The sequence below is a fragment of the Varroa jacobsoni genome, unplaced genomic scaffold (assembly GCF_002532875.2).
Source record: "Varroa jacobsoni isolate VJ856 unplaced genomic scaffold, vjacob_1.0 scaffold_862, whole genome shotgun sequence".
NCBI classification, from domain to species: domain Eukaryota; kingdom Metazoa; phylum Arthropoda; class Arachnida; order Mesostigmata; family Varroidae; genus Varroa; species Varroa jacobsoni.
In genome coordinates, this window is record NW_019213764.1 from 8024 (window position 1) to 23576 (window position 15553).

At 39.9% G+C, this 15553-nt stretch overlaps 1 protein-coding gene across 2 annotated transcripts; it reads left to right on the forward strand.

Annotated features, from left to right (window-relative positions):
* The first annotated feature begins 8418 nt into the window (after nucleotides 1-8418).
* Nucleotides 8419-14733, forward strand: LOC111264471 (uncharacterized). 2 transcript variants are annotated; one of them, XM_022840412.2, is made up of 6 exons: nucleotides 8419-9083; nucleotides 9224-9421; nucleotides 10444-10599; nucleotides 11431-11639; nucleotides 12538-12689; nucleotides 13347-14733. In XM_022840412.2, the coding sequence occupies exons 2-6, from the start codon at nucleotides 9274-9276 to the stop codon at nucleotides 13510-13512; spliced, it is 831 nt and encodes a 276-aa protein (XP_022696147.1). In that variant the 5' UTR covers nucleotides 8419-9083; nucleotides 9224-9273; the 3' UTR covers nucleotides 13513-14733. The 2 variants fall into 2 exon arrangements, with proteins under 2 accessions (XP_022696147.1, XP_022696146.1); XM_022840411.2 differs by having other exon boundaries at nucleotides 8419-9421.
* Nucleotides 14734-15553: the final 820 nt, after the last annotated feature.

Genomic DNA, 15553 nt, shown 5'->3' on the forward strand with positions numbered 1-15553 from the left:
ATCGCTTCCGCCGAAACCAATCGCGACCAGGACTCAAAGCTTTTTTGCTCGAAATTGAAGATCCACGTTGTTCTTAGCTTCCATAGGGCTATAAAAAATCCAGCAAAGATTTTCATGAGCCAAACTGGGAGATCCTCGATGGAGTTTAAAAAAAGAACTTAAAAATTCATCTAAATAAACGAAAGGGCCGTTCCTAACATACTTGGATCGTTATATAAAATTGACGACCATTTTAGAGGAGAGAATATGAACTGTCAATGAAATCATTTAGGTTATCTTCGTCGTTAGGCTTCCTGCAAATGTTTGCGTATTTTTGCATCTTACATTGTTGCTAATTGTTTTAAGCCCTCGGATTTTTAGGTTTTTGCTCTACTATTAGACCGGAGTTTGGCAATTTTATGTAGTGTGTTTGGGTGATACGTTAATGAGTTCACACCCAAATATCACTCACCTCACGCTTACTTTTAGAAGGCTACCTTCAGATTAATGAAAGGATATCTTGATAAAAACTGGTTGAGGTCGCGAATTAAAGCTTTAGCTGCGACGAATATTTGTTACATTGAATGAGTACAACTGTCAGTTACGGAATTTCTAGTACGTGAAACGTAAATTTTTAAGAAATATGCATTATTGCTTAGAGAGGGTTATGTAAGCAACGTACAAAAAACATCGATCTAACTTTTCTATACAAACGCATTAGTCCGATGTTAAGTTCAATCCGCATTAGTCACTGGTACTAATTTTCAGCTAATGACGGCTGATTTTCTAGCAAAGTACCCTTTTTGATCGATGGGTTTTAAAGATTGCTACAAACGCAACCGTTTAAGTGCTTTGTAAGTACTAGCCACGATTAATGTGTAATCGTCCCAGCCGACGTTATTGCGTACTTGGGTAAGAAGGGGCGTTACCTATACGATGTGCCTACTATCTAGATAGAACGCGTCCTCCGCTGTATTCTGAATAATATTATAGAAAACTAAATGGATAAGATGTTTTCAAGCTTTTTTGGCAAGGGCTCAAAGAAGTCTATGTGGACACCTGTGACTCTTCAGCGAACTTCCTAAGCAATTTTCTAATTCGTGTCGCAAATAACGTATCGTTCGTCAGAGTTGGAGAAACGCTCTTTGAATGCTAATGTCGACAGGACAATCGAAAGAAACGAAAAAACGAAGCGTGTTTCGGGGAGGTCTACGTAAATCATAAGCCGTCTCCATGCAAGCAAAGGATTCCCCGCCGCAGGACATTGCACTTGAGCAAGACGCCTATCAACAGGAGAGTGCCTACTCACCCTTATCATTGCCAGATGTGGATATCGTGTGTTCCCGGTGCTGTGGTTTCAGCTACAAGGATGGATTAATTCTAGGAATGCTATTTTTCAATTTAATCATGTTCATAATCTGGTATAATAGCATACGGAAGTACTTCCCTACCGAGAGAGACCTAAGTAGAAAGTTTGGGTTTTTGAGATGAGCGCGACGGGAACGAGTCAAAATTGTCGAACGAACACGAGAGCTACGAGGCGGTTATCCTGATGAAGTGCGACATACAGAAAACCATATTTGTCTGAAGATTCAAAATAACTTGCCATCTTCAGGATGGCAACGTCACGGTTCAACTGGTGTGTTTCTCATTAGTGATGCTGCTTCCATATCTTTTGTATTGACTGGCTTGCCTAATTGTTGTAAATCCTGCATTTTGCTTATATAGATAAAAATACTGGACGTTTGCGCATGCAGATGCTCATTCCAAGACCTACTAGTAAATGGTAGTTTTTGGTCAACTTGTTAGTTTTCAACAGTTGTCAATGTCAGGAGCTGACGTAGCTTTACGTCAACCGATATGCATAGCAAACATCTTTGTGACGATGTTGCTTAACGAAGCTGGCTACGTTACGGTCCGCTACTAATACAAATGTATACATCTAGGATATATAATAGGCCGTAAAACTATCTCAACGTTGTACGTCAACTGTCCATAGTTGAAGTGATCTTTGGGAAAAATTTGATCCTTTCATGAGGACACTCACAGAAAATCAGATGTAATTGAACGTTAGACTTTTTCGAATCATTTTCTCTAAGCTGTAGTGTTATATCTGTCCTATTGCTGGCACATAGCCTTGCTGATTCTGTCACGGGAATTGTCCGAAAATGACTGCTTTTTTTTTCTCGATGGGCAGGATTATTTATGTGAACAGTGTTCACCAAACATGTACAGACAAGTTGTGTCGAAGGTTAGATCATAAGACGAGCCTATTTTATAACGATACTTTATTTTGCGACACTTATTTGTATTTGAGATGTGCTCTGTCTGGGACCGTCCACTCGAATGTTGTTACTCGTAGTTCTACCGGGGGAGCCGTGATAGTTTAATAAATGCTTAAATCTTCGGACTCCTGCCTTGACATGGGGAAGATCCCTGCGAAGGTGAGCAACGAAGAGCAGTATAAAACAGATCCTTATTACTATGGTTGGATGTTAGCATTCAGATTCGCTGTGTGCAGAAACGCAAAGTTTATTCATCGCGGTCAAAATAAATTTGCTAAAATGAGTTCGACGAACAGGTGCCGAGTGATTTGAAGGCGGGTCAAGAGCAGATGTGAGAATTATCCATTATTTTGGTTGGTCGTTAGAACAGTGGGCAATCCTTTCATCGAAATGTAACTTGCGATTCGAGGAAATACCCCACGGTGGTCACATACGGCGTTACCAGTGGCTGGATGCAATCAGATAAGTTGTGCGTAACCCCAAAGGAAATGTACAGCTGCAAAAACAGTAGTCTAGTCCGTGTTAGTTATCAGTTATGGCTGAAGTGTGTTGTCGATCGCACAAGAGCGCTCCATCGATAGGAAGGGTCACGGTGACAAAATGTCGATATTACGGTCAACCATACTCGATGGACGATGCTTCGAAGTTCTGGAAAACTAGTAAATTTCAATGTGATGCTGAAAGGAATTGCCTTTGAAGAGTTTAGACTTAGCAGTATCTCGAAATTATACAAGAACCGCATTCGTAAGCCACCATACAACAGGTCATAAATATTGGTTAGCATATTTCGGTTGAAAGGATCTAATTTGACATACTGGCAGGCCTTATTATAGCAGTGTCCCATATTTGCGTTAATTATGAGCCATGTTCGTATGCACCGGTTCATTAATCCAGAAATTCGATTTAATGTGCGAGCTTTAACATTGGCCGACTGAAATTACGGAATCCATATCTCAGCTCGTAGCGTTGGGAGACGTCAAATGGCGTCCCATATTTTTTCTATTCTGTAACATTTGGAGACATCTTAGGTAATGTGATATACATGAATACCTTTATATGCTTATAAAACGATCATAGTCACTAAGTGTAGAAATTTCAACAAGTGCCTTCATTTCGTATGCGTTTTCCCCTAGTAAAATAACTGTCGTAGTTGACGCAGAATCGAAGAGCGCTGGCTTGCTTCTATATAAACTTGTGCATCTTACATTAGAGCTACACTCTAAGCGGCAAAAAGCTGTGGGAGATACTGCCTCGGAGCGAACTGCGTGAAATACGAAATGATGATCCAGAGCTATATGGCGGCTGTAATTTTGTGGCCGTAACAGAGTGCAAAAGGGATTACATCGGGACTTGTAATGCTCTTTAGCAATGTCTCTATTGTACCGGTATATTGAATTAATGGCTAGAGAACAATATAAGACTTATCTTGCCATTTGTATGGTAGTCGATGTCGATAAAGGAAGACTGATTTGACTATCGCCATTCGCAGACGGTATGTTGGCAATGATCTTGGACATAGTATCGTTGCCGGAGGTACTTGACACATGTGGCAATGTTTTAACTTCTTAGTGAAATATCGAGGAATAAGGTCAAGCACAAAACGTTACCGGGCCAGTAGCCGTTCAACTTTAAATTGCCTCCTCCAAAATGAAAAATGACAAATTCTGCTTCGAAATAGACAGCTTCTGTCCAGAGTTTGTACTCGAAGGAGCTGTTCCGGGATACACAAACTAACAAAAGGCAAACTAAATAGTTCAGCCTTTTTTGACGTCTCGAATATAATGTTAGGTGGGATTGATATCAATGTTGTCTTTGAAACGATCTTTTTCAAAGCAACAATTATTTTGATACTGTAAAAGTGCCGCCCTTCTGTTTGCTTTGTACGACTTCATATTGTACTAAGGCCCCTGTGTTGGAAAACACTTACGTTACCAAGTGCCATCAGGCTTATACAGACCAAGTTTTTTTCACCTAACAGGGTATTTAGCATTACTTTTATAATTCCTAGGACCCTATGATATACGTTTTTAGCGCGTTGGAGTTTCGTCTCACACAGCTTTGCAAAATTACCAAACATCTCATATAACAAAAAATATTAAGGATATCTTTTAGATTTCACAAAATACAACTTTTTGAACTCTTCGAACATTGTTCATTATGGCTGCTTACAAGCAGTAACAGAATTCGCGTTCTGGCAGAATGATCAAGTTGAAAAATTACGTGTTTTGGTGCAACATCTTGTCAGATGGTTCCACTGTTCCTTCAGCTGGTATACGGTGTCTGTCTGTAGGTGTCTTCCGGTTAGCATAACTTATCACTTCCGTCGAGAAGTGGTTTTTCTTTGATTTTCTCTAGAAACAACTTTCCGCAAATCGACAAAGTCTTCATCGAAGCTCCGCTAGCGGCCCGAAGGGCTATGAGTCATTGCTGGTGTGCGTGGATGTGCGTGTGTGTGTGTGTGTGTGTGTGTGGAACAAAGAACAAAGTGGCTAGAAAAAATGATCGTCCCACTAGCCGATCAGAGCAAATTCCTTAAATCGTTAAAAGCTTCAGTCTTCGAAATGTTCGTTCTTCCTGTTTCTCGCAGTCCATAGGCATGTGTCGAAAACGTCCAGCCAAAACAGACATTTATCATTTTTACATGCTCCTCTGTTGGTGCAACTGTTGCACCAACAGAGGAGCATGTAAGCACCAACTGGTTGGTGATGATTTGACTGCAATAGGTCGGATCCTCATTTTTAAAGAAATTCATTCTCACCACCCCTCCTGCAATAGAAATCCAAACCGGTGACAGTACTAGCTTATAGATACGGCGCTTTGGATTAATAGGGCGGAAAGGGAATCAACAATAGGTAACCGTGAGCGAAGTAATGTTTCCAAGTTTTTAGAAGCTATAGTAAACGGGTGCACAATACAGTCAGTTAGTAAAACTGTAACGCCGGGTTGTAAGAGCATAGCTAACGTCCCAAGTATGTATGTTAAACACAATCGGAAATTGAATACTGATCCATAGCGAACTGGGAAATCGATTGTCTAACGTACAAACTACTGGTAAGAGCGTCCCCGCGCTTCATATGTTGAAACTACTTACAGTGGTTAAGAAGGTCCATCTTCTGATCTGCGGCGACTTCCCCTATAAGGTTCTACTTCCATGCTAATCACATCACAGACAAACCATTTGGATGGTACGAGCATATGGCTAACCCGTGGCCTGCGCTGAAGGAGGCACAACTTTTTCGTCATTGTTCTTGAGTAAATTAGAAATGTGACAGTATAATTCGTTCAACTGCACACGAGCTCGATTATAGAAAGACACTGCTATGGAAATTTCCAGTTCGTTCATGTTAAACCATCAATGTGATAGTTTTTTTCACAAAAAAAGTTTTCCGTCGCATAGGCGGCATTCTGCTTGCATTCCTATTACCTGTAAGGCTCTACAAACAAACGCTTATTGTTATGAAAAATAAACTATTATCTAAAAGTGAAGTTCTAGTTGCAATCGTAATCTGTCCAATTTGCATAGAGACGAAGCTGGTCAGAATATCCGTCGTAATCAGAAAGACGAAATTTCCTGTCACGTTTGACTAATCTGTCATGCTTCGTTAAGCTGATGGCTGGCTATTGGAAGCATCATTTGTACCCCCCGTGTCCTGTCGCCTCAGCCACAACAACAAACGGGCGATATAGTCCAATCAACCAAGCATATCGCTAGAATACATGTCACGTTGAGAATCTAGGTAAAGTACCTTAATTACGAATTTAACTGTGACCTTGCAGAGGAACTCTCTCCTGAACTAATTATTACTGCATAATGTGTAAGGTATGCTAGCAAGCATTCTAAAAGAAACCTTAATTGGTGCCTACCTAGCTATTACTTCTTGATATTATTTTTACATATTCACAGAGTCTCTGCTTCAGAAGATTCTTTTGCTTTACATAATACGCCGTAATTTAATCCTAGACCCTTGTGGTACCTACCGGCCAAGAAAATTGACTTTGGTTACTTTTGTGCAACTTGGTTTTGGTGGATATTAGTTGTAACTTCAACAACTCTTTAAAAAGGCCAACGTCCGAAGTTCGTTGGCCAACGGCTACATTAACTCCCATAATTTACTATATATGTAGTCGCGGCATAAAGAAACGCACTTCTGTCTCTCACAGTTTTGCATAGTTCACAATCCTTGACGGATTGTGAAAACAAAGCGTTTAAAAGTTGTACTTACTAAAAAGATCTCTATATTTTATTCGGTGTCACCAGTCAATTAACTATATGACTTGCTACCATTTTTTGCTATCACGACCACGTGCTTCAAGCGGTGGGTTAAATCTATAGCAAAGAGAGTAGACGGCGGTCTTGGTCAGTCCTGGTTAATCAAGGAAAGTAGAAATTGGGTGTACAAGAGAGAAGCCTAGAGAGAACGTTGATGTCACCGTTTTGGGCTTAGCTAAAAATTTCAGCTTGTCACGCTAGAACTATAACTGACCTACGATGCAAGGCTTAGCCTTTACAATAGAAAAGTGCGAGCTGTTCGCTTCAACAACCATATAAAACGTGACTCACAGTGTGGACATTCTAGAACAAGCTAGAAAATCAATAAAAACAAATCTAATTTTAGAGTCATGTTCAGTATTAAAGTATACCGATTTATATGTATCCATTTCCTAGCTATGCTTTGTAAATATGAAAGCAAATAGTAGTACATGGAGGAGCCGACCCGCAAAGTGGACCGAATTTGTCGATTTCAATAGCCGCTGGATATCACGTAGATTTTTAACACTAAAATCCTATTTCTACCATAAGAAGCGGTTTTAAGCGGTCCACTTCGAGTATCGTTCCACATTTTTACTATTTCGCGCTTTTCTATAAAAACGAAAAATTTTATTCTCAAAATTTTGATAGTTAAACCATTTTGTTAGCAAGATAGTTAAACAATTTTTATGTCTAAGCATTACGTTACAATGAGCCCTTAAAGGCAAGCTGAAAAACTTAAGCAAGAGTAAATGTAACATGTCTAACGCTTCTGAATCCGAGATGCATGTCTAAAGCAAAGATGCATTTTTTAAGCTTTTTTTGTTTCACAACATAAAGTTCCTATAAGTCTATTTCAAAGTATCAGTATCATTTCAAAGTACAAATTCGCCGTATTACCTTTTTTTTTTACCGAAAATTACGTAGTGTTCATTTTGGTGGACGTCCACCCTGTTTTCCCTTTCGTTCTTAAAATAGATAGATACTAAAGGTTTCCCTTTATTAACTCTCTTGCTTTGCCATTTTTGCGACGTTACTCCTTGTCCTAGATTTCGGCTTGATGTTCTTGATTGATGACAATAGGGTTGTATACCCCGCAAGGTTTTTGAACTCCTTTAATTACCACGCTCTCTGAGCATTTTTCACAAAAAAAAATCGAGAAAGAAAAAATATGAAGAGATACTATACTCCTTAGGCAAATATTATTAATGGTTTTTAGATCTTAAACAAATCTTCTCAGTTTAAGCCACATAAAACATACTCCCGTGTATCCGCAGACTTGGCGATGCGTCGGGCCTGATCATATGTCCGACCCAATTTGCCGTTGACGGTAATTCGGTAAAATTTGACAAACAAATCACTAGATATTATTGTTAGAGTTGTTTCTGGCCGTCCAATTTTTTTAACAAACAACTTTTCTTTAGGTGGGCTTCCTTATTTGTACCATCTCTCGCAATTTTGCAAGGGGTGTATCGGATGTTGTAGCGCCAACGTTGAACAGAATGAAATTCCGCTGGTTTTTCTTGTGCAGTGACGGCACGCGTAAAGCGGAAGAAGCTCTCGGTCTGGACGAACTATAGGCGAAAAAAGGCCGAGGGCGACAGTGAAAAACTGACCGAAGGATGACAATGCGTGCGCTGTTGCTTTTGCGCCGATTCGACTGGCTACCCTTCATTTGCCGTTAGTTGAAAATAAAAATCGCAAAGCCGTTGACGTGGCTGTGTCTTTACTGCTGTCGTCATCCGTGTTCTATCGTATCCTGTCTACGTGCTGTAGTGTCGTTCCTACTACAAACAAATGCCTTTTCAAATGCCTTCACCGCTCATGAAAGCTTTCCCCATGGAATGTCCGACGTTACAAGCATCCCTTCGCAGCTTCTTCCCATGTCGTCTCTCTTCTGTAGTTCGGCGCATTTCTGCTCCTTTCTGTCGGAGTTGCGTTATTGAAACTGTTGTTACAACAGTTTCAACGCTGTTGCGCACCGCTGTTGTTCATTTGTTCGGTCGTTGTTGTATTTCGGCGAAAAACCAGGAGGAATTCCCTAATGCAATTGTTCCATATTGGAGAACCTCAAGGAGGACTAGTAAACGTTGCTACGATGTCGGATGGCTACCAGCTTGTCTTTATATCGGTGCTCAATAGCTAAAGGAATCCATCATTTGCTAGTTCAAAACTTCTGCCGGTTAGTAGTAGGAGTAGTAGTTGCAGTGCTGCGATGTTTCATCTATCGAAAAAGCAAGAGACTTTAGAAAAAGAGCAAGAACGCGGGATTGGCTGTATGTGTGTGTCCGTGTGTAATTCTATGGTCTGCTGATGGCGCGCAGGACTGGCGTTGGTGGTTGAGGCGAGGGCGAAGAAGCAACCGGACGTGTTCTGACTGGTAGCGGAACAAGCCTCAAAAGCTAGTGGGGTTCAAGCCGTTGGGCTATTTCGCGCCCAGAGTCACCCGGTGCTGCGCGATTTCGATGGCGTGACACCATAAACGTAACGAGTGACTTTGTTAAACACTAGTATACTGGCGACAGTGATCAACAGTTGTTTGTTGTGTCGTCGCACTCCAGTCAGCAAAGGTGTTCAATCACTTTCCTACCAATCTTTGTTTTCTTTGAGAAGCCATTTTGTTTAATGTGCCTCTTCTATATGTATTTTGAGGGTGTAGGAGTTTATACAAGCGCTGACTCTCTGAGGACGTCCAAAACGTGTGTTTAAGGTGAGCTGTGCCGTCACAAGATAGAGGATCTACTTTAAAACTACTGGACCATGCTTGGAACCCGAATACTGCTGGGTTTGCTCAGTGCGACAACGGTAATTGCAGTGTTTGCGACAGCTGTTGCCGCCCAGGAGGATGAAACTAATAACGACTTCAACAGAACTGTCAAACGCTCGAAAAGAGGATATGAATACATAGGTGTGTATTAAACATTATGTACGTATGGGAATTCCGCGGATAATAGGCATTTAAGCTTACACGATTAGGTGGTATTCACATAAATGTGCTTAGAGACGTAATATTTACATAGAGGCACTTTTTACCGGTACGTACTATGTTTGATTAACGATGTTTAACGGTGACTTGGTTGTATGTCTAGCTTAACTTCTTAATTAAAAGCAAACATTCATGAAGGGATCATATCTAGCGGTTATAAGCTACAATCGTATAGTATAACAGGCCTGTTAACTTTAAGTTGTTCAATTTACCAACGGACTGAGCTTTGCGCATGGTAACGTGGATTTTTATCGTGCTTTAGAGGCGCGTCAGGCTCGAAGATGAGTATTGATAATTTTAAATTCTAAGTGCCCTATCCAGTTAATATACTGTCCATCTTTATTCATTGTTTATTTAACTAGTGTCCTTTAATAGGTTCTCTCAAGATATGACCGCTACATGAGATTACCTTGCTTTTTAATCAATACAGAGCCAAGACCCCTCGATTTGCTTAACAACTAGCTTTTAAGCTTGCCACTAAACATTATATTAATGTGACATGAGGAGCGGTCCTGACTGTATGGGACCAGGCGTCAAAAAATACTGATACTTTTACTATATGCATAGCAAGATGTTTGCTTCTCTTTTACTCACATTTGCCGTGTAGTATATGCCGTCATAGAATATGCAAATACTTGGAAATATATAATTGTTTATTTTTACTGGAGGACCAAATAGGGACCGCATAGTCTATCAGTTTTTGCACTCCTTTACCTGGTCCCTAATCAAAGTGTAGTGAGCCCTATACTTCAGCACGGTCGTCTATGACTGGAGCAAGAGCCCTACACACTAGACGATTGTTACTCAGGTAGAGTAAATTCGATTTTCCGAAATTTCTTTGAAGTTAGTCCTATAATGCAACGAAAGCCTTTTGAATATTTTAGCTTTGCAGGTGATTTACACATTACTAAACACTTTTTAATAATTCATTCATTCATTTTCAGACTATGTTCCACACTATGAGTCGAAATCTTCGCATTACGGCCATGCGGTAGGCCATTCTTATGGAGGTGGCAAGCACTACCATCATCATCACCACAGCCACAAGTATAGCCATTGCAAACATTGCCACAAAAAACACTACCATGATAAGAAACACGGTTAGTATCTATAATACAAGGTGTTATATAGACATTAGAAAGAATGGCGTTATAAATCTTCAATAGGATAAAGGCGTACTTTATCATAAATGAAATTTACTGGACGAGCCACTTTCATTTCAATGGAATCGAACATTAGATATTCCGGGTGCCAATTACCGGGAACCGGTCCTAAAATACGTGACGGAAATCTATTGTACAGATGATTATTAGCTGGCCTACTATAAGCGGATACCATTTTTTGGCCAGCGGACGATACCACTTTGTGGAAAAACTAGGACGCCGTTATAAATCCTTCCTCGTGTCTGAAACAGTGTGAAGAGTCGATCTAAACTTTATAAAAGGTCTGCCTGTAACGTGTGAGCGTTGGTGGATAATGGTATTATACATCGCATCACTTTTTAATTGGCATTCGAAAACGAATTATATGACTATGACCGTTCACGGCGTTGTTGAGAGTTAGCCTTTATCACGGTGCGACACCCTGTAACTGTCGTTATTGACGACCTCCTCCATTGTAGCAGAACGCAGTGAAGATATAAGATACTGAAGTGCGCCCACAACGCAGACAAGCTGTTGCGGTATAAAGCGGATAAAGTGAATGACTTCGTTACGTTCGAATTCAGTCTGCTCTAATGCTTAATAAATGTTTCACTCTACAAAGAGGGGATTTCGCTTTTGTAATTTATGTTTTCATAATGGACATGGAAAAAGGATGAATAATAAATCGTCGTGGCGTTGCTGGTTTCGTTTTTTTTGCTATCCTGTTAGTCATTTGTTAGTCGCTAGTAATGTTGTCGTCAACATATTTGTTTGTTTGTTTCTTTCCAGTGAGCTTAACGGGTCTTTTAGCTCTTTTGGCTCCTTTGGCACTGCTTCCGCTAATTACCGGCGCAGTCGCACCGTTGACGATGGCCCCTCTCGTGGTACCCGCCATGACCCAGGTCGTAGCTGGAACAGCCGCGGCCACTTCCGGCCGACGAAAACGCCGTTCTCTTCCGTCTTTTGGCGTTGACTCTATCCACAAGTATCTACAGAAGGTCAGTTCCACTAGCGTTTTCCACAACAAAAATCATATACTAAAAATATATCACGAACTTCAGTCATATTGTCCAGTCAATCAAGTCGAGAGCAGCGTTTGTTGATAGCGGATATGTTTGTTTTGTCCTACATATATAACGATCAGCGATATATAGGGCTGGTGATTTGTCACATAGGACAATTCTTGAAAATGCCGTGTATGTATATTTTTTAATTATATCCTCTATCTCGAAAAACGTGTGCCCCACTTTTTAGTAATCTTTAGTTTAGTGCTATATTGCCTGATACAGAGAATTATCTAATTATATTTGAATTCACTTCAACGATCTCATTTCTTGTGCGAAGCTTTGCTTACTACTTGGACCGTACACATGGTTTAATCCAAGCTACACGGTATATAGACACTTTTATCTAAATGTAGACGAATATCGTCCAAAGAAAAAATCGTCATGCACTGCATTGCAATAGAACTTTCAATAATCTGCATTTTTGAGGCTTTCTAGCAATGTCCTGTTTTGGCGACTGTTGCCTCGTTATCAATCACTTTGAGTTTAGGCCCATAATGTGAGTTCCCATGATAGGTAATCATAGGGACACAGACAGACTTCGGTTCGAGCCAGGAGCCAGCCGTCTGGTAGAGTGCGACAACAGCAACACAGAGGCCCATTATGTGAAACGTTACCTGAACATAGCGCGACCGCTTCAATGTTCTTAAATAGTTTTCAGCTTGTTTCTGATACCATACACACACAAAAAAATACATCCCTGAAAATGCATGGGTAATATGCATGAAACGTCTTTCATACGTTGGCATGTTTTGTATATAAACTTTGTAGAGGGATTGCAAAATGAAACTCAAGTTAAAAAACAAATTTTAATGCTCTTGTTGTAAAATAGGTTAATCCTACAGGTGAATATAACGATGAAGTTATGGCACAGTATCTGAAATGTAGCGGGATGTTGGACGCGAAGAACCACTGTCTTGAGAGACTGACATGTCAATACACCGCCGGAACTCTTAGCAGTCTCGAAAAGGAAGTTGCATCTCTGTAAGTTCATTTTTGTTAGAGCATACGGTTTTCACAAAACGTTTTGTAAAAATAATTATTCAAAGAAAAGCTCCGAACATAACTTATTAGTTCTATAAATTATTTTAGAGCCCATTTATTAAACAAATTATGAATATTTAACTCTTTCCGATTATCGATATCGATGGAACCGAAGCCACGCCTTCAAAGATTAACGTTACTACTTCCTATCTCTACTATAGTTGCGTATATAGCACAGGAGTTATACATACATAAGTGAAGTGTTTTTTCGCTTGACATAGCCTGTGAATACATGTAGCTGTTGCCGTTAGCGTCTGATATGTTAAAATACATGCAATCATTGATTTATGATAGTTGACCGGAAAAAAGGGAACGATATAGAATCGTGCACTGCATCTGCGCCTGATAGAGGCATCAGATCCTCTTTAGCCCACCACGCAGTAGCCCGACATTTACGCTAAATAATACAATTGAAATCGTCGTGTCTTGTAACTCTCCCAACTACTAAAGATAAATTATCGTTCGGCTTTAGAAAATATTAGGTGCAAGTGACCGTTGCTACACACAAGAGGTATTTACGTGTTGAAATCATTATTATATTAAATGCAGGCACGTAATCTGTCTAATATAGCTATTTTTCATACATTTGAACCGCAGAATTATCTACACGATCGTGAAGAATAGGTTTATCCCCGAGACGTTCAAGGAACAGATGAGGAAAGCAGCATCATCGGGCCGGCAAAGCGCGCTCAAATGCTATGCTTTTCATTGTAATAGTCATAAAAATACCAATGCATTTACGGGATTTGGAAACTTTAAGTAGAACGACTATCCATGCTGCTGATTAAGGAGGCCTTGTGGACTATTATATCAACTTCCGGACGCCGCTTTGTTGCTCTGAAGCTCTATCATTTGCCACAATCCTTGCTCTATGAAAACGTTTCAATGCATCTATAAAATGTTGAACGCAACACGTTTCAGGAAATTAGCAAGCGGTCGCAGGAGCATCACCCTTTTGCTTTTTACGTAATAACATAGCTAAACATTAAGTAAAAAGTTAATTAGAGCTATATCTAGCAATTTTCTCTTAATTTTGTTAGCGTTTCATCTCCATTCGATATTTCAGGTAAGCAAAGGTATTCTTTAGTTTCTTTGAAGTGGTATTTTATGACTAGTAACACTGTTGGCCACAGCTGGCAAGATAACTTTAGAAAGGTATAGGTGTTCTTTGAATATCACTCGGTGAAATTTCCCACTTAAAAGCTATGGTATCCGAGATTGTTGGTCATCCTTTCTTTGACGACTGTTATTTGCCGGTAGGTAGTTTAAAGGCTAATGTAATTCGTGATGGAAATGCCCCACAGTGTGTTAGCTGATGCTTACTAATCAGGCGATTCTTTGAAGACGGCTAGGTAAAAGAAGAACGGCTGACACGATCGAATAGGACCAATCGAGTTGCAGTAGATATTTAAGATACAAAAGTAATTATGAGAAAGGCGATGTATATGGCTCGTTGGGATTTTCGCAGTGGTGTTTCGTTATTGTTGTCTATAAGAGGTGACTTAATAAGGTTATAGCGATATAAGGATATTCTCCCTGAAGTCGCACAATCATCATACCTAGGCAGATGCACTTATTCTGACACGTTTGGTAAAGCCCTGTTATTTTTCTATTGACTAGACCCTTAGAGGGTCAGGCCGACCAGATACACTGGGCTGTTGGGTTCAATTTGGAGGACAGACGTTTACTTACGCTGGCAGGTTTGTTCGTATTGTTGCCGATGCGCGATACCTACTATAGAAACTTATATCAGTCCTCTGAATAGCATATAATCAGAAGTTAATCAAAAGATAGATAATATCGAGTGCGCTAAGATCTCCATCTGTACGACGACAGAAATTCATAGTAAGTTATTCTGTCTTCAAGGTTATTGTTGTACATAGTCTGTGGAGACGTTTAATACATTATTTATTCACAATGCAATTCTTAAGTTAAGCTTTATGTATCGAACTGTAATAAACTGTCGATAACACCAATAAAAAAATGTTTTTTTTTTTTTACAACCCATCGTTATCGGGTCAAGTATCGAATATGACATTTTTATTTTTAAATCGGTCAGCGTGGATTAGAGTAGGCTGAAAAATGCCCTGCACGAGTACGGTTTGCGGATGAAGTACTCAAGTGTAAGTACTGATAAAGTTTGAAAGTATTCAAAATAGTTCCATTTCAGTCGCATGGGCACGATATTGCAATGCCCTTTAATATAGCGATGTGTCCCATTTGGAATTATACTTTGCCGCCGAAACGCCATAGCGATGAGGCTATTTATCAATTTTGCGTAGATGTATAAAAGATATACTTTTTTTTTCATAACTTTAGACCCTCCAATTACAAAAATTCTCATATTCGTTCGTTGAAATGTATGCATTCTTCGCGTTCGAATATGCGCACTCACAAAAAAATAATTCTATAGATATTTTTTTTCCATAACAACAAAAACCACAAATCTGTCGACTTGCAATCCACTTAATGTGGGCGAAGGGCGAGAAACGCGAAATAGCAACCCGCAACGCAGGCAAGAAGGATCTAAAGAGGCGTGCGCGCCTAATGTTTCTCGTAGCGGTGTCCTATGGGTCTCAAGAGTCAGAAGCTCTAAGGTGATCCTGGTTGAGAGTCGAAAAAACTACCGTCTGGAACAAATGTTAGTCGTCCAATGGGAATTTACAAAGAAAGAATTTCTAGATGAGTCTGACAGCAGCTCATCCTCGCCTACTTTGTTATGGGTGCTCATAAGTTAACGCATGAATATGTTCATCAATAATTCACAAAACAGGCTTCCAATTATAGTGCAGAACATCTATAAA

Coding starts and splice junctions, on each gene's coding strand:
- LOC111264471 (XM_022840411.2), top strand. CDS start 9,274: ATGCTTGGAACCCGAATACTGCTGGGTTTGCTCAGTGCGACAACGGTA. Junction 10,600..11,430: donor CTACCATGATAAGAAACACG/GTTAGTATCTAT, acceptor GTTTCTTTCCAG/TGAGCTTAACGGGTCTTTTA. Junction 12,690..13,346: donor GAAAAGGAAGTTGCATCTCT/GTAAGTTCATTT, acceptor TTTGAACCGCAG/AATTATCTACACGATCGTGA.